Consider the following 26,854-nt stretch of genomic DNA (forward strand, 5'->3'; position numbering starts at 1 on the left):
CCAACACCATGGGCGAATCGGACGTGCTAGCAGCGATCCAGGAAGGCCGCTTGTCGCTGGCCAAGCTAGAGTTGGAGCGTCTTCTCAAGCGATTTCCTAATAAATCGTACTTCTGGGCGTTGAACTGCTACCTTCTCTATGCCCAAGGCAAGGTTGCACAGTCGATCGCCCAAAGCAAAGAGCTAGCGCTGAAGACACCAAGTGATAGACAAGCGTTATCCGTGCTCTATGACTTGTATTTGAAGTTGGGCTTGGCGAAAGAGGCGAACCAATTGTATGATAACGCCGTCAAGAAATACCCTACGAAAGAATTGATCGAGGCCTACTTCGAGAAAGCATTGGGTAACTACGATACCGCCGGCGTTCAGAAAGCGTCCATGCAGTTGCTGAAGAACTTCAAGCTGAATAGAGATTTTGGATACAGAGCGGCATTTGCATGTTATCTTCTCAGTGGTCGAGGAACCGAGAAGGAAAAGGCCCTTTACCTTGGTTTGGCAACCGGCATGGCCGATAAGTTGGCTCCACACGAGACCAACCAGGAAGTTTTCGTCCAAGCCAAAATCTTGCATGTTCAAGAAAAGTTCGAGGAGGTTGTGAAGCTCCTCCAGCCATTGAAGCACAGGGAATTAGAGCTTGTTCTCTTGTACCTTGACTCCCTCGAGAAGTCTGCTAACTGGGAGCAGCTCTACCTGGAGGCCTATGATCTATTGTTCAAGCAAAACTTCAATGACTACACTACCTGGAAGTACTTGATCAATTCTGCCCACAAACTAGACAAACCGCACGATGAACTCGCCAGCCTCATTCAGCTTGACAGCAGAAACTCTTATTTTGCCAACGTTTACTTGGCAACTACATACGGTCTTGACCAGGAACTGGCCATTGATGCATTCTACAAAAAGTTTCATGCCAAACCTTCAGGTGCATCTGATCTCCTCACCTTCGAGCTTCCTGAAAGCACAATACAAACCGTCACAGCTGACTACGAGGATCTCTCGACCAAGTCGTCGCTCACATCAAATGAAGCAACTGCCCTTCTGAATGCATCTAAAATCTTGCTTCATTTAAAAAAGATCGATCTTGAGAACGAACAGTTCTCGAAATTTGAGAACCCAGAGTTGATCGACTTGCAATTGGTGAAGATGATTGAATCTTTGCGTGCCGATCCCTCCACTAATAACATCGTCAAGCATATCATAACACTTGAGAACTACAGCGCTAAAGATGCGGAGAACTACAAAGTCAAGGTATGGCTTCTCAATCTTTACACCGCAATTAATGCTGCACCTGCTGCACTCAAAGTACACAAGAGCCTAAAGATCAAGATGATTCAACATGATACACTCTCTTATAAGCTCGATTTGCTACCCTCCATGGGGAACCTAGGGGAGCTCATCAACATCTACAGGTTCTACATGACTGCAGACTCCGAAGTTGGCCCTTTTGTTCATAAGTGTTTCCAGGACAACTTGTATACAAAAGCTGAGGACTCTTACGATTTCGGCAAGCGTCTCAAGAACTCATTACTGAGACACTTGTTGATACTTCGAATTCTCAAGACATCTCGCATGGTTGGCAATGACTACTACAACTACTTCTACAGACAGATGAGGGATTCAAAGGCTATTATTCTCAGCGATGATTTTGTCTTGAAGGATAACAGAGACTTCAAATCGGAGTACAATTTAGGCGTCGATCTTCCTCAGCTCGATCTTTTTAATTATGAAAAGCAGAAGGCTACCGAATATGTGAAGTTGAACTACCTCAAGGAGATGCTTATTGCCGAGAAGGATGAAGCCGAGTGTGAAAAACTCATCAAGCTCTACAACAAGTGGACTAGCAATGCAACGTATCTTTCACAACTCAGTGACTTTGAGAAACATCTTGTCAAGCTTTATATCACAATTTTCAAGTTGTCAAAGTTGAACGATGTGAAAGACAAGGAGCTGCTTACAAAGTTCCTTGTGAAGAATCTTGACATGAAGAAGATCAACAACAGCTACATTCAAAAAGTCCCCGAGATTTCTGTGGAGCGTCATCGTATACTATTGGACACATTTGAGCTTATTAAGATCACCCAGATATTGGTGCGCGATAAGGCTATCTCTAAAGCTGCTGGGGAAATGCAAGTTGAAATGGTCAAGATTGTGAGCAATGCACCCCAGTTACTGACTGATATAACACTGAGCTTGCAACTTGACCAGGAGTTTGTGAGCGACCAGTTTGAGTCTATCAAGGACGCACTCAAGCTCTCTACCTTGAAACTTTAGACTCTCAGAAATTAGCATTGAGCCCAAGAAGCTTGCTCATCTCATTAATGCGGGCTTCTCCAGTCAGAAGAAGGTACTTTCTATGAGCTAGATCTGTCTCATGCTTGTTCAAGTGGAACTCTTCTCTGGCGAACTTCGCAAGTTCCTTCTTTTCATGGCTTTTATATATTAGACGCATGAGTCCTCTGTATGTTTGTAAGATTCTCTGGCGTAGTAGGAATTCCTCAAGACTCATGAACTTTTGGCCAGCCTTGCTGCCTAGTCTTACGGTGGAAAAGATCATGATGCGTTAGGTGATGGTATAAATCGTAAGTCATTATGTATATGCTAGTGGTGTACGGGTGGCCCAATGTGGGACTGGGATGGATATGACGATCAGGTCTGCTTAACCAGACTCTGACTAAATGGGTTTGGCAAAAGCCCATTTATACGCCATCTCCACCTTAGCTTGTGTTTGAGCGTTACGAGCCAGTCTGGCTCCTTCTCTTCCAGCGTTGCAACATCACTCAAGTGATGAAGCTGTTCTATTAGACCAGTGGAGAAGTTTTTCGAACTGTCAGTAGGGGGAGGTTGAGAGTTGTCTTTGATGCTGGTAAAAATGTCCATAAGGCGCTTTGTGGATTCGACTTTGGCCTGCTCGTCATGAGCTTCCATCTCGCCAAGTTCGCTCAAAAATAGTTCGTAGACGTCGACGCAGTCCCAGCAGACGAACTCGTCACAAAGCTGATTTGATTTGCAGTTTCCTCTGCGTACGGATTCACTGTTGCCGAGGATGGAGCTGATTTCGTATAGGGGACGGTCACATAGACAGCAGTGTTTGAGACGGTCTGTTCCGGGGATTCTTCCAAAGATAGCTTCCAAGTTCTCGTGATCTCTTGCTTCGGTCAATTCAAGTCTTTTACTGGGAGACTGGTCGGAATTCACGGAACCGCGGTCACCGTGTAGACGCTTCTTAAACGAGAGGAGCGACTTCTTCCTATCCAACTGCCTGCCAATGTCGTGAGAGGCCATGTAGTCTTCGACCAAGACGATAAGGTCCTCAGAGTCTTCAAAAGTCTCATCCACGTACTCAGATGTTATTGTCACGTCAGCAATGTCTGGTTCCTCAAGGAGCGTCTCGTTAAGCGAGCCACTGGGGTCTCTCGAAAGCTTTTTTGATGTAGTCTGACACAAGGGTGCCAGGTGGCCTCTTTTGAGTCTGGAACGGGCTGGAGGCGGAGGAAGCGGTAGCGATGTAAGTGTTGTGTGGTCTATGAGGTCCAACTTGGATGGATGCAGAGTCAAGTGTTTGTCGTGATCTAGGGCGGAGACACGGGCAGGTTCGAGTAAGTTGATGCCGTGATCGAATCCGTTGATTCCAGCAACGTTCTAGTGTTCACAAGATCCATGGTGAGTGAATCGGTGCTTGCCATAATAGGCATAGCAGAGGATTCCGGCGGTGCCTTGCCTAATAGTGGAAGTGACATCGCGAGATGGAAAAGTCTATTGGATTTGTGAAGGGTAAGCCTGATTAAAAGGAGTCGTAAGGCTGGAGGACGAACCTTGGGTTGAGCCGTTGCTAAGCGATTGAAAGAAGGCTGTTTGAAGGAGATATGGACCCTGGCGCGCCTGGCCTGAAAGAGAGAGACAAAAAACACAATGCCCGCGGCGTCTATGCAGAAATGCTTCGGTGGGCTAACAAAGAACAGGCCAGCCAATAGAGAAAGAAAGAAAGGAAAGGCGGGAGGTTATGGACTTCATTATGCTTCAAGGCCCAGATCGTTTTGAATTTTGAATTTGCGCATGTCGATGGCTCGAAATGTGGAGAGGTTTGACAGGTGTATACGGGACCGTTGGGACTGGGGAATTTCGCAGCCACTGCGGCAGAGTCCTCACTCCATGTGAGATGTCACTGAAAAAACCAGCCGCTTTGAAGAAATTTTCGTTAATTGCCCGCTTTCACAAGACCTGTCGGGTGACCGGCCTGGAAAACAATGGCACTCTCGTCTACAATGGTTCATGCCATACTATGCTTATGCTATGATACGCGAGCCGACACTTCTGGTTCTGAGAAGGTCTGCGGCTGCCATGTCGTCGTCTTTTCCGTTAGCCCATTCGCTGATGTCTCTCACAACTCGCTCCAGAATGACCCGGTCCATGTTCTTGGCCTGGTCCCTCATGCGCACAAAGAGCTCTTCGCAGGTTTCAACAAGCACATTGACACCACGAGCAGCCTGGCGTCTCTTGTAGGCGATTATTGGCTCAAAGTTTGTAATTCTACTGACGAACCGGATCTCGAGCACAGTGAGATTCTGCAACAAGTTGTGGTGGAGCACTACCGGCACCAGCTGGTCGCTAACGTAGGGACAGTTATTCAAGGAAAGCCTCTGCAAGCGCTTTCCACAGGTGAGAGTGAGTTGCCAAATTGAACGATCGGTGATGTAGCACCCGGCTACACCCACAGTGGTCAATCTGGGGTTGTTGACGGCCACAGCACAGACACTGTGGTCGGTAATTAAATGGCCTCTTTTTTTGCGGCCGAGGTTGAGGGTGGTGAGGTTCTTGCACTTCTGGCCTATGCTGTAGATGCCGTGGTCGGTGACGTTTTCACAGGCCCTGACATCCAAAACTTGGAGGTTTGGGCAGCGTTGGGCCACCTCCACAAGGGCAAAGTCGTCTAGTGCCTTGGACCCAGTGACAATCAATGTCTTGAGGGACGGTTGCAAAAAAGAGACGGTGGGTGCGACTTTAGGGCACATGTAGAGCTCGAGCCACTCGAGCCTGGATAAGTCCAATTTTTCACAAACCAGCGCGAAGTGAGCCTGGCGAAGATAGAACATCTTGGAAAGTACCAAGGTTTTTGGGGACATGCCGTCGTAAAAGTGCTGGGGTTTGGCTGGATCAATGAACTTGCCGAAAGTGCGCTCATCAGTGAAGAAAAGCTTCTCGCCAAGCACCTCCTTGGCGACTCTGTGGAAAAGCTTATTAACGAGGAGGCATGTATGGAGCACGTTCAGGGTGTTTTCAGGCGTGGGCTCGTCTAGGTATGCACCTTGCATGGCGAGGTGGGCGGCTTTCTCGTTGCCGTGCACTAGCAAGGCGTGGCGGTATGAGAGTGGTTTGCGGCACACGGGGGTCTTTTCCCTCGGCACCACTGTGTTTTGGGCATCGGCGTAAACGATGATTTTGTGGACCAACTCGGGATGTCGAATATGGATGGCTGCGAAACAGGCTGCGAAACCTGCTGCAGTGAAAATGCTGGTTGTGCTGGCGGCAGGAATGGCTGCGAAAAAGGTGGATCAACGAACCGTGGAGTCAATGCCGGGCCAGAGAAAGCCTTTTTAAGGGCAGCTCGAAATTGTCAAAGTACGACACTTTCGGGCGGAACGGCGTGGCCGGGCTCTGGAGCGTGCTGGGCGTCGACAGGTCTTCGACAAGCTCCGGAAGCGACTCTGAGTCGGAGGCATCCAGGCAAGAGGGTGTGCTGAACTGGAACTCCAGGTCGCTGAGTTGCAGCACCGGGTCGCTCTCTGGACCGGGCGACGCCAAGCGGTAGCGGTTTCGTCTTCTCGCCACGCTGCCCAGCGAAAACAGGCGAAACACCGGAGTAGGCGTTGTAGGAGGAGATCGCAGCAGACGGGCTCTCTTGAGGCATCTGTCTGGCAGCACTGGGGTTCTACTCGGGGAGGCCTGGGCCATGGTAAAGGAATGTCGTGAGTTGGACCGAGTAGGAAGTGGGACTGGGGAGCCGGGGCGGCTGAGGACCGGAAGGGAGGGTCTAAACGTCTATGGTGTGGGAAGTGTGCGGACCCAGCAGACGATGAGAATAGGCGGCACCGCGAGGAGGTTTTATACTGACAGGCCCAGGGGAAGACGTCAGGGGCGACGGGAGCGAAAAGGGAAAGAAAAAGCTGGTGGCTCTTGAAATGACAAGCGGCGGCTGCTGCGTACGAACATCCTTGGGCAGGGGTGCCTGACGAATTGAGCTGTCTTGCCAGTTGGAGAGTGCGAGCCAGCCACCTTCCAGCAGGGTCTGCTTGACGAGAATCTTAGCAGGGGCAGGCCCACAATGGGCCGACAAGTGCACATGCTTTCGAGAGTTCATTTTTCTTTGACCTATTTTTTTGTTTTTCTGATCGAAGAATGAGTTTTCTTCGAACAACCATCGCCGATGGTGGTGGCTACTGGCGCTGGAATGGCTGCGAAATCCTGGTGCGAATGGCTGGCTTAACAACTGCTTACGCAGAGTGCGCCGTTTGGAGTCCGTTTTTGGCAGCGAACAACCATGTACGTTGTTACGAACGACGTGAGCCGGGAATGTTGCTTTTGTCCGAAACCAGAGGCTGAACTTGCGTAGGCGAGTCATAGCGCCAGCACGGCTGCTCAGCAGATCCCTCCTACTGACCGACAATCGTGAGATGGTTGCCTGAAAAAAAAGAAAAAAAAGCTTTATCGGCCCTCCTACCGCCGCCTCATTCACAGCCCCAATGCGCAAGAGCAAAAGACCCCTGGCCTTGTCGAAGCCCTGGCCTTGTCTTGTCACAGATTTGCCATTTCTGGGCCAAGATGCACACGAATTTTGCTATTTGCAAATTATTTTTTCTTGTTCGTGTCCAGCCCTGCTTGCACTAGATCAAACTGGTTATGCTACCAGACCTAAGCGAACGCGGTGTATGCACCCGGCTCGGGAAAATAGGCCCTAGAGCGAAACCCAGCCAGAGTTCGAAACACAACGTCGCCGCACGTGATGGTCATGTCGATACCACATCGCGGATCTTAAAGCCCGAGATTGTCGCCTGCGGCCTGTTTGGGTGGATCCGACTACTATATAACGGTGTAGGTTGGCTTCGGGGGCCTTTTGCTGAATATAGAAATGAGTCACGGGGCTTCCGTGGGTCTGCTCGGGAAAACCTGTCGTTTGACAGCATGTTGCTTTTATTGCGCTCATCTGCGCTACCGCGCCAAAAAGAAATAATGCGTTTATCGCTGTAAGGTGTATAGAGAAAAAAGGGTGGCCCAATTCTCTGATATAACTCATTAACATATTGTTCCACCAACCTACTGTGGACCTCCCCCCTCGTGCTGTAACACCCATCTTGCATCATGCCGAAGCAGAAGTCGTCCAGGCTGACTGCCTTGTTCGATATCAGGTTAAAAAACTGCCAGCATGATGTCCTCCTACTCAAGGGTTCGGAGCACAATGCTGCTTCCACCTTCATCAGCGGCAAAATCGTGCTTTCTGTGAACGAACCCATCTCCTTGAAGAAGATCACCCTCCGATTATATGGTACCCTTCGCTTGAAGTACACCGACACCCGAGGCACCGTCCCTAAGCCGGCTAGGTTCGAGAAGAAGGTCTACGAGTACGTCTGGGATCCTGCTGAAATCACAAAATACTTGAACAACATGTATGAAAACTCAAACGGAAGCGGCTCCCAGGGCTTCTCTGGCCAGTCTCCAAACAGTCCGCCAAACGGGCTCGCCAGAAGCCCTGTCAAGTCGAAAGCTTCATCCACATCATTGAAGAGTTTGGGCATGACTTTCCGTTCGATGTCCTCATCATCATTGTCTCACAGTCTGTCTGGTCATAACGGAAATTCTTCAAGCTCATCCACCTCGAATTTGACCCCAAGAGGCAACCATGTGCTTGTTCAGGGCAACTACGAGTTTCCATTCAGCGCTATTTTGCCCGGCGACATGCCCGAGTCGATCGAGGGTCTTCCAGGTGCAAGCCTTGTCTACAAACTTGAATCGACTATCGACAGGGGCAAGTTCCACCACCCTATGGTGGCCAAAAAGCATGTCAGAGTTGTCAGAACATTGACTACAGACTCTGTAGAGCTCTCAGAGACTGTTGCTGTCGACAACACATGGCCCAAAAAGGTTGAGTACTCTTTGAATGTGCCTAGTAAAGCCATTGCAGTTGGCTCAGGCACGCCAATATCCCTCATGTTGGTACCCCTACTCAAAGGCTTGCGGCTTGGCGAGATCAGAATCTCATTAGTTGAGCTCTATTCCTACGTCGGGTACCTCCCCCCACCACATACTGACGAAAGAATCGTTTGCGAAAAGATCATACCCATGCAGCAAGCGGACGAAAACTTCCAGTTGGACAAATGGGAGATAGACACTTTCCTCCGCATCCCTCCCAGTTTGTCAAAGTGTACTCAGGACTGTGACATCCAGACGCATCTTAAGGTTAGACACAAACTCAAATTCAATATTGGGTTGTGTAATCCTGACGGACATACATCAGAATTGAGAGCTTCTTTGCCTGTGCAGATTTTTATCTCGCCCTTCGTTACTGTGAGAGCCAGAACCGAGGAGAACAGTGATGCTCAAGATCCACAAGAGTACACTGAAAACGACGAAGAGGTGCTCTTCTCCAGTGACCCACACAACACTTCCTTGACCAATTTACAACAATACGAGGCCGATGCACGTCAGGCCAGTGAGAATCAGTCTGACGAAACGCTTCGCTCGAACCCTCACTCCTATTCTTCATTCACCGGACTTGTGGCACCACCCATGTATGAGCAGCATGTCTATGACAAGTTGTGGTCAGACGTGTCTCCCATGGACTCTCCCATGACATCTGGAGCATCGACGCCCAGATCTCGTTCTACCGACGTGCTGCAGTTCAGCATGAGCAGTATTGATACAGCTCAATTGACAGAAAACTTGAGACAGCTTAGTGTTCAGAGACAGTTACAGGAAAGCCTTGATGGTAACACCATGCTGTCACCAGCATCTCGTGAGAGAGCTGTATTCACAATGGATGGTGATCAGGAAGGCGGTGACTATTTCAACAGAAGACCTGCTCTACATCACCAACTTTCTCATGGATACGGCAGCTACAGCGGCAGCAACTCCCTCTTGAGTACTCCTGGCGGTGTTCATAACAACCAAGTTCAGAGTCCAGGCCTCATGACACCTCCAGTTCATCTTTCCCGTGTGAACTCGGACAGTAACCTCGATTCGGAAGAGATGGGCAGAGTGCCAAGTTATCACGAGGCCATTCGTGGAGATGTTCAAGATACGTTATCACCTGCTTACCAGCCCCCACAGCCAGGGTCCAACATCAACTTTGATGAAGTGAACAGGCGATTTGGGGAGAACACCTCTAGATCCACGACACCAGTGGGACTGACACCTGGCTCGAGAAACAAGGGAATTCTAAGCCGAGCAGGCAGCTCATTCAACCTTAAGGGCTCATCACGCAATTCTTCCAACAAGCTGTCTCCTTCTTCTTCCAGAGATGTGTCCAGCACAAGTTTGTCGAACATGCTGAATGAGGGTGTAACCCGTCAGTCGCTGAGACGGTCCAGAGGCACTGCTACCTTCTCCATGACGCCAATGTAGCCCTATTTATTACAACACTAGATTTAAAGGAAAAAGTACGCCATAGAAAACAATACACGCTGATAGAGATTTGACCTTGGGTGGTAGATCTGAGTAGGTGTTAGCACCACGCACAGCACTCCATGATAAGTCCAACTAATCAACTGACAGAAATCTCCAATAGCAATTAAACTACAAATCCCGAACGAATGGCAAAATTCAAGAAGTTCAAAATTCTCTTTTTCCCCAAAAGCCGGTCCACTTTGCACCCAACCAGTGCCTCGTAATGCTCGCCAGCGTGCACTCCGCAACAATGTTATCGCTTTGAACACCATCATCAAAAGCCATGTTCAGAGACAGAACCAATTTGTACTTATCGTACAGAAGGACAATTCCCAGGCGGCAGCAAAATGCAGATTCTCGTTTTGTGGCCCTAGCAGAGGAAGAGGAGGGCCTCATGGGATCCAGAAGGGTGTCATCAAATCAACTGAGGAAACCACAATACAAGGATTCAGCTCCGGAAGAGATCGAGATGAAGCCAATAGCGCCTTCGATCTTTGATATTTCCAATGGATTGGACGAGAACTTGGCCACAATCAAGACCAAGACTAACGAATTGAGCTCGCTCTACAAGAAGCTCCTAATAACCAGAGACAACGAGAAACAACGCTTAGAGACAAGAATCGAGGACCTCAATTACGACACAACCAAGCTATTCGAGAACTGTTACGTGCTTATAAAGAAATTTGAGTTTCTACAAAAGAATTTCCAGCGCCTTAAGCTTGACTACACTCAGGACGAGCTTTCCATCATTGAAAACTACAAAAAGACATACGCCTTGAAGATCCAAGACAGCTCACTCATTTACAGAAACTTGCAAAATAACTACATCAAATTTTTGAAGGACGATGATGATGCCGAGACCGACAGGCTCCTATCGTCAGGAAACTCCTCCACGGTCGCACTTGACGAAGAAGACTCCAAGCATATCGAAGACTACTCCAAGATGGTACTCCAGCAAGCACAAACTCAAATTCAAAACAACCCCAATTCCCAAATATTAGCGCAGCGCGAGCGTGAGATTTCCAAATTAGCTATGGGAATTCTCGAAATCTCCACCATCTTCAAGGAAATGGAAACCCTCATAGTGGATCAAGGCAGTATGTTGGACCGTATTGATTACAATATATCAAGAACTGCCGAAGATCTCAAATCGTCCGATAAAGAGTTGCTTAAGGCGCAGGTTTACCAAAAGAGGACCACCAAATGCAAGATCATTTTTCTTTTGAGTTTGATTGTTTTGGTCTTGTTCATAGTGATTGTGGTGAAGCCACACGGACTGACGAAGGTTGTCGAAAAGCCAGGAGGGGGCAATTCAGGATCCGACAAACCACCAGAGAGGCCGCTGCCAAATGTAAAGCCTGAAGGCCAATTGAGAGATTGAATCAAGTATCGTTCATTCGAAATCGGTTTATCTATAAGGAAATACTAGTACAATGCCAGGCGCCTCCCGGTGAAGGCGCCCGGGTTCACCACCGCGCCCAGCACAGCGAATGCAAAACCAAACTAATAGAACAAAGTTTCAAGTTTGAATGTAGTCACTGTCTATGCATCCCGAAGAAGGATACCTAGATCATGCCGTAAGGTCCGTCTCTAGGTGGTCTGTTGCCAGGGCGTTGCGCAGGCTGTCCACCAAATCTGTTGTAAGCTGGGTTTCCGTATTGTTTACGCTTTGCCATGCCTCCGACTGCAAAGTCTGGATTGTTGGTCAAGACGTTGTCGGACACGGACGGCTTAGACGGTCTAGCCTGTGCATAGCCGCCCCCGCCAGAGCTGTAGTGGCCCTGGTAAGCAGCGCCTCGACTCTGATGCGCGTCGGAGCCGTAGTATGACAGTTGCTGGGATGGCGGTTGGAAGCCCTGCTGGTAAGTTTGCTGATAGTGTGGTTGGTACTGAGAAACGTTTGGATACTGCTGCTGAGGCTGCGGTTGATGAGGATGGTTAGCCTGCTGTGCGGCAGGGCGATAGCCGGCACCTGGTGGTGCAGAAGCGTTAATGGGCGCGACTACACCTGTTCCCGGCTGGTTGTAACCCACGTTGGGCTGTCTCTGCGAGATGCTGGTGAAGTCAGAACCATCGTCATTGTCCAAATCCTGATGCTCGGGCAGCTCGTCGCCCAACTCAGTGAAAGGTTGGTGGCCCTCAACGTTAGGGTGATGATCAAAAACACCGTACTTCTGCAGGTTGAGCGCTACAGAACCACGCTCCGAGGCTGGGTAGGGCAAGCCAGCTTCATTGGTTCTACCGTTCTCGTCCGACTTCACAGCCACATTAGGCACAAATGTGGGTGCCATTTTTTGCTTCGCCGACACGGGCGTGCTGGGACCATTGTTGATGTTTACACTGGCATCTTCGTAATAGCTGCCACTGCCATTGGCGAAGTTGGTGAGACCAGGCTTAGTCACGTCGTTCGCAGTCCGAGGCTGTGAGTCGTACAAACTCGTCAGCGAATCATCTTTGGCAGTGTATCCACGAGTGGTACCTCTGTAGGACGAATCTTTCATGAAAGAGCTCTCATCATCGTTGGTAGTGTCTCTTTGAAGATTGTTGAACGTGTAAGCAGGCTGTGGACGCACACCGCCGATAGCTGGACCTGCAAATCCCAGGTTTCCGTTGCTGTCAATCTTGTTGTAGGCGACAAAGTTGCTCTTGGACTCGTTTTCGTCGTCCTCCTCGTCCTCACGTTGAGGATGCACGCGAATCGAGAGGATCAACATTGGGATAACCAAAAGCGCCAACGCGGCGGCAGCAACCAAGAGCCAGCCTGTCCAGGCGACGAATGGATGGAACACAAGGATCACCATGATTGCAATCACAGCCAGGGCGAGGAAACCAAGAACTGCAAGCACGAGAGCCAAAATCACAACCACAGTAGTGTCGACGAAAATCAGAACAAACGTAAAGATCAAGGCAAAGAAGACCAATCCAGCAGCAATGGGTGCCACGATGAAGGCCTTGGACAAGGAATTTCTGGTGTCATTCGTGAACAACCAGCCAGCGGCACTGTCAATGTCACCAAACTCAATGGGATAAGAGCCCTTAGGACACACGCCCTCACGACAAAAACCAAAGATGCCGTAAGTGTAATCCTCATGAACGGCAAGCTTCATGGCCGTGGTTACAGGAGCACTGATATTGCCCAAGATAAGGAACACCAAGGTTATGAGGAGTGTTAGGGCAGCGCCTATGGAAAACACCACCATTTTGGGAAAGAGGCGTGCCTGGGGAACTAAGATTTATTGGAATTGCAAACAAAATTGAGTTTGACTGGCGAACCTCAACGATAGTAAAAGAAGAAGGGCAGAAGACGAATTTATTTTTGCAGATCGAAGCCGCGCCCTCGACGATAAAAAGTCCCCAAACATAGGGGGTCAGACTGGCGCGGCAACCGCCACGGCTAACGCCTGAGTCTTGACAGGACTTGCGCCTGCACTCCCCAGCCAAACGTAGAGGAGGTGGGCAAACAGGGCCGCGCGGCAGGGTTCACAAAAATGCCCTTTAACACTTTTTGCAGTAAGACGCTCCGCCGGGTTTGTATCCAGCCAAAAATTCGGCCCACGACTCTCAATTTCATCTTTCGGCAAAACAGGTCAAGGGTCAAGGCTTAACGCTATTTTTTTAAAAAAAATGCGACGTCGAAAAAATTGGGGTGTCTCACGTAAACATGGACAGGAGCTCGCTCCTGCTTGTCTTATCATATCCTCGCGAACGGCTGCTGGATCCTGCACCACACTGTGGTCTGGGGCCATTTCTGATCTCCTATCCAAAGACGCCAAGTTAAGAGTCAGTGCCGAAGCTTGCTCTTGCTCAATTGGACTTGCCCTCGTACCAAATGTCTGGAACCTCAAGAATGTAGCGGTCCATAGCCTCCCGGAAACGGATACGGTACTGTTTAGGCGTAACAATCGTAGGGTCCTTGCCCTTTTTACCCACAAGTGTGCTGCCCTTGACCCAGTTCTCCACTTTTTTGTCCCAAGTAAATGTTCGAAGCCAATCGATAATACCAACGTAGAGCTTCTGGGTATTGTCGTCAATTCCAACAACTAATGAGTAGTCCATCACGTCCATAGCGGAAAGGAACGAAGTGTCGTTGAATAAGGACCCACGCAACAACTTCTTCAGTTGCTCCTTCACAAACACAGGACTTTCGTAAATGTACTCAATCATATTCTCGTCGAGTAAAACCTCGTTCTCTTTACCTGTCTGTTGCACATGTCTGTTCCTCATGGAGCCCTTAAGATCAAAGATCCGAGAACACTTGCAATTGTAGAAGAGATTCTCCATGATTAAGAAGTCCATTTTGAACGATTTGCCGGAGACAGAGTTTTTGATTTCGATCTGATAGAATCCAAATATCTTTGCAATTGCTGTGGTCAACGTGTTGAAGGTGGACTGGGAAATGTACTTGAAGTAAAATGGAGCAATTGAGACAAAAGACTCCAATTCCGACTTCAGAAGCTCCTTGACAATGTACCGGTTGTCCAATGTCTTCAAGAAGTTAGACCCACTTTTTCCTCCCTTTGAGTTCCACTTGATACACCGAGACAAACTCTGAATGAACGACTTATCCAACCCGCAAGCTTTTCTGAAGGCTTCGAACTGCTCGCTATGGAAGATTTTGCAAGAAAGCATGGTCGAGCCATCAGCGAATTGATACTTCAAATGGTTGGTCTTGGTCTTAACCATGGTCTTCTCCAATTCACTCATCTGCCTGTTGGAAGTGCCAAAGTTCTTCTTGAACTTCTTCTCAATCTTGGTGAACTGTTCTGCTTTTTTCTGGTATGCATCATTTTGTGTGGCCTCCAGTTCACCATCATCTGTGGACAGTGCCATGTCCTGGATTTTCTGTTTGTAGACACTGGATGAGAGACAGAAAGCAACGAGCGAACTGGGCTCATCCTCTCTCACGATAACATCAGAATCAGCAAAAGTGTGTTCTGTGACATCGAACGGATAGTCAAGAGGGTCCCACAACGTGGCAGATCTATCAGCCCAATAGTTCATAAGGGACTTGAGCAAAGAGTTTCGCTCCGGTTGCGGTATCTCAAGCTTCTGTTTTGCTCCCGACTCCTTGGCTGATTTGTTCATCTCTTCCATTAACTTCTTATTCTGCTCCACCAAAAGTTTCTGCTCTTCTTTTCTGTCCACGACCTTTTTATCCTGAGAGCCAGCGTCTGCCAACACCTGGCTTATGGCTTGTTCTTGCATGGGATTGGCTCGGAAGCTTTCGTCGGGCAGCTTAGGCACAGTTGAGCCTGAGTCGTTGCGGATCATTCGGTTTCGTCTGGAGTCTTGGTTCACATCCACCACATCCTCAATATTACCATAGATTTCAACTATAGGCAGGGAGTTGACGATAGGTAAGGTTTTATACTTGTAAGACTTCTTCTCCAATGCCTCTTCCCTCTGTCTCTGGAATTCGAGTGTCATTTGGTTGAAGTAATTAGTCAAATCTTGCACCTTCTTAGGATTTTGAACAGTAGTGGTATCAGGCGAATCACTGTTGATAGAGTTAGCACAAGACTTTTCTGGAGACTTGAGCGAAAGCTTGTTGTCATTCTCGAATGACTGTTGAATTTGTGAAATCTTGTCTTCAATAACAGCGGAAGGAACCCTGAACTTATTCAAATTTGGTACGGGCCTCTTCGGTTGAATTTGATTCGAACCCTTGATTGATTCTGGTGACGCTCTCAGGTTACTATCAGAGCTGTTTGCACCACTCCTATTCTTATTTTGTTCATCAGCTCTTGCTTTCTCTGACTTCTGCTTTTCAGACCCATCATAATCCAATTTATCGATCAAAAAGTTTCGAAGATGGGATTGCGTGATTTTGTTTATCTCATTTTCGGTTGGCAAGAAATCTGATTCAAATTGATTGAACTCAGAATCCCATGCAACAACTATGTCCTGCAAATCACGCTGAATTGCATTCATCAGAACATAGTTTGTTGGTAAAGTCTCCTCGTACAAATGAAGCAAACGCGACGAAAGCATTTCAAGCTGCTCGGCAACCTGGCTCTTGAGCTCCTCAACTCTCTGGTATCCAGCTTCAGCTTTCTCGACGGTGTCAATTTTGACCCTGTTGAGTCTGTCAGAGATACTCTGGAAAAAGTCGTTCATCTTCTTGCTAATGCGCTCGAACGATTCTATCTTGAGTCTGATGTCCGTTTCGAGAGTCGATTCTAATCGTTTTCTGGGAACCACAACTTCATAGGTCTCGATCTTCGAATACTCCATCCGAATCACAATGTCATTGTAACCAAAATATTTTACATGTTTTTTGAAGTAATCATGCGAGCATGGACCTTCATGGGTGACCCCATCAGACCAGAATGAGAGCTCGAAAAACTTTCCGAGTGAAAGATAGTAGACTTCATCGTTCATGTAAGAAATTGGTGTCGAATAGTTACAATCAGGGCAATGACTCCACATGATACGCTCATCCTTGCCCTTGAAATTCTGAGCATGAGAGGAGTTATCCAACCTTTCAATAATTAAATCCACCTTAGCGTTGTCATGGACATACGTCTTGTAATGATCGAGAAGAAGCTCGTTGCAATCTTCGCAAACTTTTGCAGATTCCAGAAGGGCTTGGTCAAGGAATACACCAAGACATTTATCGTTATCTGTGTGGTAATCAATAACAACAACAACCGGTCCTGTGCACGGTGTAGCATGTTTGATAGACACAGTTGAATAAAGGACATGGATACTCCTGTGGAAGATGGGGTATAGCTGGTATGAATTGTACTTGATACTGTTTGACCAGTTTCTCATCCTACTATTGAAGTCCTCCAAGAGACTCATGGTGCGATCTTTGCAGACATAGCGAAGAACTTCAATGATATCTTCAAAGCCATTGAACCGCTTTGGATCAATATCAATTCTAGCCTTTGTGAGCCAGTCTACCTCAAAAGACTCTGGATCATCGGTCAGTTGGATCTTGTGGTTGAAACAAGCGAAGTCAATGTACCTCACGAAGGCATTAACCACATTGAGTAAGACGCATGGAAGACCAAAGTTGACAGATGGTGATACACTCAAGTATCTTTCTGTAAAAAGTCGGATGTAATTGGTAATTCCATAGTGTTCGATGGAACTGATGCAAGCATTGACGGACTCGTTCCCAAGATTTCTCGCATCAGTTAGACTCTGCTCCAAGAGAGTCAACGTCTCTTTTCCGGGCCGCGTTTTGATTTCCAGAAACGCCAATGCAAGTGTAAGGAAAAAGCTCTTTTCAAATTTGGCATTCCATAGGGCAGGTGTAAGTGTCTCTGTTGTGTACTTAGCACCGCTTAAGGATTCGCTGTCGCTACCACGTAAACAGATGGTGAATCCGTATTGCGTATCGCAGCCAGTAAAGAATGAGTATGTTTTGACAGTATCCTCTTGTACAAACTTCTTGACTTCGAATAAACCACATGAACCAAGAGAGCCTTTTTTGAAAAATAGGTCGTTGACGGTAGAAAAGATATCGCCTCTCGTATATCTGGAGACACGCTCGATTACTTGGGGCTTCACGTTGGAGAGCACTGTAACATTAGCTTCCTCTAAAAGCTTCAATGCCAATCCGCAGACGCTATCACCCACGACAATAATATCTGGTTCAAGTGAAATCAAGCGTGAAACGAGATTTCCAATATAGACTGTTTGTTGGGAATTAACGATTCTCAAACTAATGAACTGTTCCTTATGCTTGAGGTATTCCAATGGGAACATGAGCAACGCAATCCTCGGATTTTCGATTCTCAGTTGCATACGTTTTGAATCAATATTTTTGGTGATAAACAAACCATCAACAACGTGTGTATCTTCAATGGTTCCTCCAGAGATCTTTTTAAACTTGACGTATTGCTTTATATCGAGTGTGTCACTGATTTTGAGTTGATACACCATCTTGAGGGCTTGAAAGAGTGCTTTGCCCATCGTTTTTGATCATTTGGATCGGCAATGTCACAATCAGCCAACGATTGTTGTAGAAGTTTCTGCATGAAACTATCGTAAACCCTATCGATCGACGGTAAAAGGCCACCGAAATACCCAATGAGCTCATTATCATTGACGTGCATATCATCCACACCACAATCCATACCTTCAAGCTGAAATGGCTCGCTCGTCGTTGTTTTCTCTTCCAAGCCTTTGTGAGCGAGTGGTGACCCCGTTGTGAAATCGAAGAAACCTTCAGGCCTTGCAAACTGAATTCCACTCAGACTTGAGTTCCTCGGTTCGGATACCAAGCTAGGGCCAAGAGGGGTGGGAGAAGTCGGAGTTGTGTGAGGACTGGATAGGGAAGGACGCCCACTTTCTGCAGTTGTCTCAAGTTGAGGGAGCTTGAGTGTGCTTCTTGTGAAATCATGCTTGTTCCTCAACTTGTTCATTCTCTTTTGTCGCATACGATTAAGCGAAGCTTTTGCTCTTTCAGATGATCGATGATCCGAGCGGTTCTTGTTAGCGTTAATGCCAAAATTCGGACCTGGCTCATCGATGGTCTGGTTTCCAAAGCTAATATGCGTCGGGATATATTTGTCACTTACGCCCATGGCGGGAAATTCGTGAAGAGTAGGAACCAGTGACATGGACTGACTTATCGACTTTGCCCTGGGAGACAGTGAGAGCCGTGGATCTTTGGCATGCTTCTCGTTGTTGAGTGAAGTGTAGAGCGACATCACCTTTTCATCCTCGTTTTCGCTTTCATTGTCATCATCTCTCTCTGATTCAAATCCAGCTCTTCGCTTGAGTAGTGCACTAGGCCTGGCGACTCTCTCCGATGTAGATCGGGTAAGCCTATAAGGGTTTCGATGCAAAAATGAATTGTATAGCTTGCCAAGATTTTCAAGACTGTTCGGACGAACAACTTCTGTAGCTGTATCCTGAACGTCATGATACGGGGAAAACCAAGCTGTCAATGCTTCCTCTTCGGGCTCAAGAGAGTTGACTGATCCCGAGTTATTAGCTGCATTTCGCATGGCCAACGCGGCCAAATTCTTTTTGACAGGCAAAGCACCATTAGTGAATGGGCTTCGAGAGACAGGTATCTCTATGGCCTCGCCGGTCCTAGTAGTGGGGATTGCCATCTGGGGAGCATGCTTGTATGAAGTCACATCAGAACTTCTTTGGCTTGGTTCCTTTGTGGAGTTCACAGTAGGTGTTCCACTCAGTGAAAGATTCTCCGCTTTAGGTCCTAGCTGACCTGTCAGTGCCAAAGACTCTGTCGTAACGCTGTCCCGCCTGGAGGTAACCGACATGGATCTATATCTCACAAGGGGATGCTCTGGTACCTTGAGGCTTGCAAATTGGTTATCAGAGTCTTCATTGAAGAAATTGTCAATCGCATCTTCTTCAGAAGAGCTCAGTGAGTCGTCGCTTAGATAAACAATCACATCGCTGTAACATGGTTTGCAGACTCGAAGCTTGTCATTAAAAACTTTAGGCTCCTTTGACAGTGAGTTTTTCTTCTTTTCATGCTTGTACTGACTGTAGGATATAAATAATGTACAGCTCGAGCAGAAAATCTGGCCACAGAAGCGGCAATGATGTTTCCTTCTGAATGCGGAGAAGGCCTTGAAGCAGTTCAAACAGTCAGACACGAATGAGTCGTTCATCCAGTATTTCTTTGGAATTCCACCATTCTTCAATGGGTTATCAGAGAGTTTACGGGCCATCCGTTTCTTCTTCCTCCTTTTTCTCATATCACTCATGGAACCGATGATAGAACTTGAAGAAGAGGCTTTCCCGGTGATGTTATTGTTGATGATGCTCTTAGCACTATCCAATATGGACGATGATAAATTGGCGGATATTTTTCGAGTCATTGATGGGGTCTTATTGATTTGGGTAGATGCAGATGAGGGCGGTGATTGTGGAGTTTTGGCCTGTAAGGCTTGACGGTCCTGTTTTGCAGGTGATGGTTCGGAGTTGCTGATTAAAACAGGCTGCCTAGGCGATGATCTTTGGGCCATTGGCGAGGCCGATATGCTGTCGTTATTGATGGTCTCGATGTCAGATGCGGAATCATCCGAGAGCTCAATGTCATTAGGGAGATTGTTGAAAATGGAGGATATTCTGTTTTGTAGCGCTTTGGTATCACTTTTGAAAGATGGCGACCCATTCTTAGGAGTTACTTGGGGTTTGATGCCCAGACGGATCAGCACCGGCCTCGAGGTAACAGGCTCACCCTCTGTATTTTGCACATTCACGTCGCTTTGAGTCACGACTGGTAAGTTTTGCTTCGTAATGCCCATTGTGGAGATGCGGAGTGACTTGTTGTCTGACATGACTCGAGGATGAAGGTCTGAGTTCATTCTGAACAAGGAAGGAGCCTGGTCTCGACCAGGAGAGTAGCCATGAATGCTTTCAGCTCTCTTGACAGAGGCGGGTGATGCAGGAGTAAGAAGGTTTGACTTCGATGCTGAGTGAGTTTTCCACGAACCATTAGTGGTTTTTCGGCTAGAAGGATCATTTCGTGGCGTATTCTGTGTGGAAGATGGCGAGTCCAGAAGTCCCAGGTCCAGCAATGCCCTTGAAGCCTTCAGAGCATGATCATCTTGGTCAGAACGAAACGAAGCTGCGGAGCTCTGAAGCTTCAGTCTGGGCTCAGCCGGAGTTCTCTTAGTCGGGCTCTCCGGAGCCGAATGCTCGTGATATATGCTGGAGTCCGACGGGTCCGTCGGTAAATCAGGAGCCTCGGTATGGTGGCGCGGCGAGGCATATGTATGGACCAAATTGGAAGCGTTGTTGGTGACCTTCCGGAGTGTTTTGGTGATAATCTTCGAGAAGGAACGGTTTGCGGTCTGCTCTGGATCCGGTAGCGTGGGAAACGAGACAAAGTCGTCGTTTACCAGCTGATTATCACTGTCATTGGTGAAAGATAGCAGATGTGTATCGTAGGAAATATGCCGAGACGCCATTGCCTCTTGGTGTTTGGCTAGGTTGATGGATTTGATATCGGTTGATGTGCAGCGCGCCCAGGCCTCCCAGGAGATAAACAGTACATCTGGGGTAATGAAAAAGGGGAAACATGGATGTTTGGGATATGCTGGAACGACTACGATTTTAAGGTGTTTCGGTGTTGAAGTAGAATGTGGGTTAAGAAATCAGTATGGTTTTGGGGTGTTTGGTGGTTTGCAGCCATGGCAGGTGTTTTAGCGAGACAGGTTATGAGGGCAGTAGGATTGAAGATGGATTTTAGAGGTGGACTTTCCTGCTCGCTGAGCTCTTGTCTCAAAATCTGCCTTTACGTGGGTTTTGCAAAGCTTTGCTTCTGAAACAACTTTCACAACTTTGTGATACCATGTGTGCCCCAGACCTGTATCCCCATACTGTGGGACCCATGAGGTGGTAACTTGATGTAATTGAAAGTTTAGCAGCTTCAAGGTCTTGTCGATTTGATTCAATTGGACCAAGTGATTGCAAAACTGTTCAATGACGCAAAGTTGGTCCACCCGTGCTCGTGACTGTCTTTCACTATAAGCTGCTCGGCTAATCCAGAATGTATTGCATCGGTACCAGACAGCAACATTTCCTTCACTGACCATCAAAACGAGCCCAAACCACCCCAACTCCGAAAAGAGCTTCTAGCGTTTCACAAAATCTTACCTTTTTCCGAAATTGCCTCTGCCAATCTGCTCCCTATCTAACACAATGAGCCCAGTAGGGCTGTATTCGCACAACGCTGGCCAGCCGTGTCCGAGTTCGCAGCCAAAGCAGCCAAGCATTTGCACCCCCAAGAGCCACAAGAACACTTCTGAGAGTCTTTCTGAAAAATTTGTAGGGGGCTCTCAAAACAGACGAGAAGGAAAGTTTTTCGATTGTAGGCTGTAGACTTCGTGTTGCGTTGCCTTTCCTGGGAGACATCCACGTTGACGACTACGAACTACGACAAATGACTGGCTAGGCAAATCAAACCAAAGCTTGACGAAGTAGTAATTATTTTTGTTTCTTGCCATGTCCCAGCCTCACGCACTTTAATAGTTCCCAGGCCCTGCCGGGCTGTCCATATTGTCAGGTGTATGGAGCGCACAAAATAAAGAAAAAAAACCGACAGGGAAAAAGCGGACTGGCGGTTCGAGGATTATCACCAGTACATAAAACGCTGCCAATCACAACCAACACATAGAGAATGTCGTCTGTTTTGCAGAAGCGCCGTGGAGCCAAGCTGGTCACGCCCACAGCGGCAAGAAGGTCGGACCTGTTTGACGAGGACGATGTGTCCAGAGACAGAACTCCAGACCACAAGATCGGCGTGGACGACAGAGACATTGTTGACCGCCGTGCCTTGAAGGTGCCTTTCTTGACGCTCATGGAGGAAGTTTTGTTGATGGGGCTCAAGGACAAGGAGGGCTACTTGTCGTTCTGGAATGACAACATATCATATGCGCTCCGGGGTTGCATCTTATTGGAATTGACGTTCAGAGGGAAGATCACTTTGGTCAACGACCCCGCCAGAAGAAGATTTGAGCTCAGTGATCGTCTAGTCGAGGTTATCGACACGGACCCCACCGGTGAGGTGTTGTTAGACGAGGCTCTCAAGATAATGAAGAATGATGAGGGCCACTTGTCTGTGTCAAACTGGATCGACTTGTTATCGGGCGAGACCTGGAACTTGATGAAGATTTCATACCAATTGAAGCAGGTGAGAGAAAGACTAGCCAAGGGCTTGGTCGACAAGGGTGTGTTGAGAACGGAACGCAAGAACTTCTTCTTGTTCGACATGGCCACCCACCCGGTTGCCGATAAAATGTCCAAGGAGCACATCAGAAACAGAGTCTTGAACATTTTGACGCAAAAGACCGCGGACTTGGACTCTTTAAGCAACGACCACTTTCCTGCTGACACCTCGTTGCGTTACTTGAGAACAATTGCCTTGGTGTGTGGCGCCTACGCTGCCAACGTTTTGGAAAACGTATTGATGACATTGAACTATGACAAGAGAGACCACGCCTTCTCTCGCGCTGATGAGTTGTTGAACGACTACAGCGATTACCCATTCAATCTTAAAGGTGGACCTAGTCCCTTGGGGCTCAGCATCAACTTGCCCTCGGAGGTGAACAAGGAGATTGAGCAGAGCTCGGCCACAGAGTTGCAGTTAGAGTTGGTGGCTGCCGTGTTGAGTGTGTTTGCGAGAATGGACTCCATTTTGTGAGCAACCCCGTTCCTTTGCATAGATTCGTCGTATCTGTGAGGTTGTATCTAGAAGTAAAAACAGTTATGATAAAACGCTAATCAAACTTTCATTCTCTACCTTTTTCTATACCCAGTTTTTAGACTTGTCCAACACTCCGGAACCGCCAAGAGCGTCGACAAACTTACCAACCAATTTTCTATCTTTATCCTTGGACTCACCCTTTGAGTCCCACCAGAACCCGCCACCCAACTTCCTATCTTTGACGTAGTCTGCCTTTGCTGATGCACTTTGCTGATTGTCGTAAGTGACAAGCAAATTCTCGCTCTTGCTGTACGCATAAGCAGCGACTCTATCTTTGTCAAAATTTTCGTCATTGGCATTGATTTCACCATAGTTCAAAGTGCCATCACCGCTAGCTTCCTTGGAGAACTCGACACCCACCTTGGGCTCAGCTGGTTTACTAAACGTACGGCCATACAAAGGCATGCCCAAGATGATCTTTTTGGAGTCCACACGGCTAGCGTAGTAACTCACAATTTGATCCACGTTCAAACTAGTGTCACCATTGTCGCCGTACAAGTTGGAATGGTAGCCTGTCTTCTGGGACCAGCCAGAACCTGCAAAATCATAGGCCATAACATTCCAATAGTTAACAAGCTTGTCTGTAGCAGGGAAGTCGATGTACTGGCTGTGATCCTCACTAGCCGGAGATGCAATAGTCAAAAGTAATCCGCCATGCAATTTGTCCAACTTCTTTCTCAAGCGCTGGAGCAAGTTAACCAACTGACGGCCTTCCTGGGCGTTCGTGGGGTACTCCCAATCAATATCAACACCATCGAGATTGTGCTTTTCAACAAGTGCAACAGAAGATTCGACGAACTTCAGGAGCTTCGCTTCGTCGCTTGCGATTTGAGTGAACTGGGCAGAGGTGCCCCACCCGCCAATTGACATTAACAACTTCAACTCACGATTGTCCTTTTTGATGGCTGCAAACAGGCCCAAGGCACCTTCCTTGTTGTCAATTGGCATCTGGACGTCGGCCCATTCATCTGAGTAGGTGACCTCACCAGAAGAGCCGTCAATCTTCATGAAAGCATAGAAGACATGGCTGAGGTTCTTGGAGTCCAAGGCACTAGGAAAGTGTTTAGCACCGTACACTGACCAGTTCGAGAAGTAAATTCCGGATACAATGGATTGATTTGAGGATTCGCTGTTGTTTCTCATGGTTTTGACGCAAACTGGGGTTACAATTGATAGTAGGAGGATGAGTATGACAACGCCTGTTACAAAAATAGGTTTGTAAGATCGCTCTCTTTTTGCCATTCTATCACGCGAATCTATAGAGGCTGCAAATCAGCGTGGCAGTGTAAATCGCTGTCACCTCAAAATCGTAAAATGAAAGAAATTGGCATTGCATTCCTTTTAAACACTAATTACACTTCGAGACTTGGATAAATTTAAGTCAAATCTTCATAATTTCTGAAGATTGCATGCCCTCTATCACGGCATCAGAGGACCCCAGATCGCAGTTCCTGCAGTCCATTCGATTGCCTTCACCTATTCTTCCTAGATTTGGCTGATAATAATGTCTGTCACAGACTACATCGCCACAACAGGGTCATCGTTTACTAAATCTGTTCCTCCGGGTACTAAGGTTTACAAAGATGATTGCATGTATTCTTTCGACACCCCAGAGAATAATGAGTTGGGCCTAGATGTGTGCATGTCTTGCTTCCAGGCGTTTGCAAGAGCTCCCCAGAAGAACTATACGCTGGAACACTACGCCGAGCAGCGTCATCCGTTGTATGTGAATATTGTGAAAAAGTTGAAACCCGAGAGCGAGCGGGCCAAAAAAGAAGAGGAGGACGAGAACGGCTCTAAGACTAAGCAGCCCAAGCTCGAGGTCCAGGAACAGAAGGAGACAGACATCTACGACATATTCACAAATGTGTACGTCGCACCATTAGATCAGTCTGCAAGCATCGAGGAGTCGCCTGAGCCGGTTAGGCTGCTCGCCAACCTGATTCTCACTGCCAACTCAGCGGAGAAGAACGACGAGATCAAGGCTTGGGAAAACGAGGTATACCCATGTGAGCACTCCAGCAACATAGTCGCCGAGAAGAATACAATCGACCTCAAGAAGTGCTCCATGTGCGACCTCGAAGAGAACTTGTGGCTCTGCTTTACATGTGGTGCTGTGGGTTGCGGGCGTGAACAGTTTGGATCTGACCTCAAGGGCAACTCGCATGCCTTGAAGCATTATGAGGATACTGGGCACTCTGTCGCTGTTAAGCTCGGTTCGCTCTCGGCTGAAGATGAGGATAATTGCGATTGTTACTGCTACAAATGTAACGATGAAGTGAAAGTACCACAGCTAGGTGAGAAGCTTCTCAACTTTGGCATCGACTTGGGTACCGCTGTGAAAACAGAAAAGAACTTAGTGGAGTTGAACCTCGACAGAAACATGAACTGGCAATTCAATTTGGATGGCCAAGATGGTGAACTCCTCACTCCAGTGTACGGCCCAGGCTTGACCGGTTTACAAAACTTGGGTAACTCCTGTTACCTCAATTCCACTCTCCAGGCACTTTTTAGCTTTCCTAGCTACCGTTCTTTCTTTGCGGACATGGACTTTGACAAGCTGGTGAAAGATCCGCCACGGACTTGAGGTCCCAGATGATTAAGCTATACGATGGTCTTCATTCTGGAAGATACTCCAGACCCAATGAATTAAAGGGGATGACTATCAGCTTGGCTTGAAGCCCTCAGCTTTCAAAAGCCATATCGGTGCAGACCACTACGAGTTCAAGACTAACAAGCAACAAGATGCGAACGAATTTCTACTCTACCTCCTCGACAAGCTCGACAAAGAATTTGGGTTAAGTTTAAATCAACAATTCAAGTTCTTGTTGGGGAGCAAATTGTTGTGCACTGAGTGTAAGACAGGCACTTCATCGGAAGAGCTTGTCGATAACATCTCAGTCGCCTTGAATGCCGAAGTAGTGGGAGAGGATGAAAATGGTGAGAAGCAGTACAAAGAGGTGAACATGAGTGATTGTTTCTCCAACTCTCTCGGCTCTGAGCAAATTGATGGCTACCAGTGTGACAATTGTGGAAAGAATACTACAGCAATCAAGCAGACAGGCTTTGCTACCTATCCAGATAATCTCATTGTCAATGCCCAGAGAATTCAACTTGAAAACTGGGTTCCTGTTAAAGTTGACGTTCCGATCACGTTGCCTGAGCAGATTGATCTTTCGGCATTCGCTGCACCAAAGTTTCAGGGTGATGAGAAAAGAGTTGAGAAGAGTAGCGCACTGGAGGGTGGAGCCGAGTTCACCCCGAACGAAGAAGCTTTTGCTCAGCTTTTGAGCATGGGATTCCCTGATGTGAGATGCATCAAGGGTCTCTACAACACCGGCAACAAGAATGCCGAGGACGCCATGAACTGGATCTTCGCTCACATGGAGGACGCTGATATAGATGCCCCATTTAATCCCGCAGAGACAGCACAGACAAATACTGCGGGGTCCGGCGAACCTGATCTGGACGCTATTGATAATCTTGTGGCCATGGGATTCACTGCCCAGCTTGCCAAGAAGGCCCTTGTCGTGAATGGAAATGACGTAAATGTTGCAGTGGAATGGCTCTTCAACAATCCGGACGATAACGGAATTATTGAGGACACCAAGCCCGTTGTTAATGTGCAAAAAGAGGCAGAGGAATTGAAGGATGCATTACTCAAGAACGAAGACGAGCCTCATGCGGCATCCTATGAATTGAAGGCTGTCATATGCCACAAGGGTAATTCGCCTCACACAGGGCACTACGTCGTATTTGTCAAGCATGACGGAGATTGGATTTTGTTCAACGACGAGAAGGTGGTAAAATGTCAGAGCACTAATTTGGCTGACGTGGTTAATTGTGGTTATGTGTATTTCTTCGCTAAGGCATGAGGCGCGCAGTATGATTCATACTAGTATCACCTGTTACTCATTAAGTAGTGCACACAGTGAGCGAGCCTCGAGGGCAGGATACGGGCGAATCAGCGATGGTCAATTGGTAAGAAGAGCTTAGGATT

The 26,854-nt window shown here is 47.6% G+C and overlaps 9 protein-coding genes across 9 annotated transcripts; 5 read left to right on the plus strand and 4 right to left on the minus strand. All coding sequences in view use genetic code 12, as the record gives it.

The window, feature by feature from the left end:
* Nucleotides 1–8: 8 nt before the first annotated feature.
* On the plus strand, nt 9–2,270 carry CXQ87_003095 (uncharacterized protein; the record flags this gene model as incomplete). Its single annotated transcript, XM_025481579.1, has 1 exon — nt 9–2,270. The coding sequence occupies one exon, from the start codon at nt 9–11 to the stop codon at nt 2,268–2,270; it is 2,262 nt and encodes a 753-aa protein (XP_025336197.1).
* Nucleotides 2,271–2,645: 375 nt separating this feature from the next.
* Nucleotides 2,646–5,948, minus strand: CXQ87_003096 (uncharacterized protein; the record flags this gene model as incomplete). The annotated part of the gene is made up of 3 exons (XM_025481580.1): nt 2,646–3,638; nt 4,307–5,446; nt 5,625–5,948. 3 exons carry the CDS (start codon nt 5,946–5,948, stop codon nt 2,646–2,648), a joined length of 2,457 nt encoding a protein of 818 aa, XP_025336198.1.
* A 1,404-nt stretch (nt 5,949–7,352) lies between these two features.
* ROD1 (Rod1p) lies at nt 7,353–9,611 on the plus strand (the record flags this gene model as incomplete). The annotated part of the gene is made up of 1 exon (XM_025481581.1): nt 7,353–9,611. The coding sequence occupies one exon, from the start codon at nt 7,353–7,355 to the stop codon at nt 9,609–9,611; it is 2,259 nt and encodes a 752-aa protein (XP_025336199.1).
* Nucleotides 9,612–9,936: 325 nt separating this feature from the next.
* Nucleotides 9,937–11,034, plus strand: TLG2 (Tlg2p; the record flags this gene model as incomplete). The annotated part of the gene is made up of 1 exon (XM_025481582.1): nt 9,937–11,034. One exon carries the CDS (start codon nt 9,937–9,939, stop codon nt 11,032–11,034), a length of 1,098 nt encoding a protein of 365 aa, XP_025336200.1.
* Nucleotides 11,035–11,218: 184 nt separating this feature from the next.
* SRD1 (Srd1p) lies at nt 11,219–12,853 on the minus strand (the record flags this gene model as incomplete). Its single annotated transcript, XM_025481583.1, has 1 exon — nt 11,219–12,853. One exon carries the CDS (start codon nt 12,851–12,853, stop codon nt 11,219–11,221), a length of 1,635 nt encoding a protein of 544 aa, XP_025336201.1.
* A 604-nt stretch (nt 12,854–13,457) lies between these two features.
* FAB1 (1-phosphatidylinositol-3-phosphate 5-kinase) lies at nt 13,458–20,557 on the minus strand (the record flags this gene model as incomplete). Its single annotated transcript, XM_025481584.1, has 2 exons — nt 13,458–17,504; nt 17,525–20,557. The coding sequence occupies 2 exons, from the start codon at nt 20,555–20,557 to the stop codon at nt 13,458–13,460; spliced, it is 7,080 nt and encodes a 2,359-aa protein (XP_025336202.1).
* A 1,211-nt stretch (nt 20,558–21,768) lies between these two features.
* On the plus strand, nt 21,769–22,791 carry CXQ87_003101 (uncharacterized protein; the record flags this gene model as incomplete). Its single annotated transcript, XM_025481585.1, has 1 exon — nt 21,769–22,791. One exon carries the CDS (start codon nt 21,769–21,771, stop codon nt 22,789–22,791), a length of 1,023 nt encoding a protein of 340 aa, XP_025336203.1.
* A 105-nt stretch (nt 22,792–22,896) lies between these two features.
* CHT4 (putative chitinase) lies at nt 22,897–23,997 on the minus strand (the record flags this gene model as incomplete). The annotated part of the gene is made up of 1 exon (XM_025481586.1): nt 22,897–23,997. The coding sequence occupies one exon, from the start codon at nt 23,995–23,997 to the stop codon at nt 22,897–22,899; it is 1,101 nt and encodes a 366-aa protein (XP_025336204.1).
* A 361-nt stretch (nt 23,998–24,358) lies between these two features.
* Nucleotides 24,359–26,729, plus strand: CXQ87_003103 (ubiquitin-specific protease; the record flags this gene model as incomplete). The annotated part of the gene is made up of 2 exons (XM_025481587.1): nt 24,359–25,417; nt 25,524–26,729. 2 exons carry the CDS (start codon nt 24,359–24,361, stop codon nt 26,727–26,729), a joined length of 2,265 nt encoding a protein of 754 aa, XP_025336205.1.
* Between the last annotated feature and the right edge of the window lie 125 nt (nt 26,730–26,854).

The sequence above is a fragment of the Candidozyma duobushaemuli genome (genome assembly GCF_002926085.2).
Source record: "Candidozyma duobushaemuli strain B09383 chromosome Unknown C_B09383, whole genome shotgun sequence".
NCBI lineage: Eukaryota > Fungi > Ascomycota > Pichiomycetes > Serinales > Metschnikowiaceae > Candidozyma > Candidozyma duobushaemuli.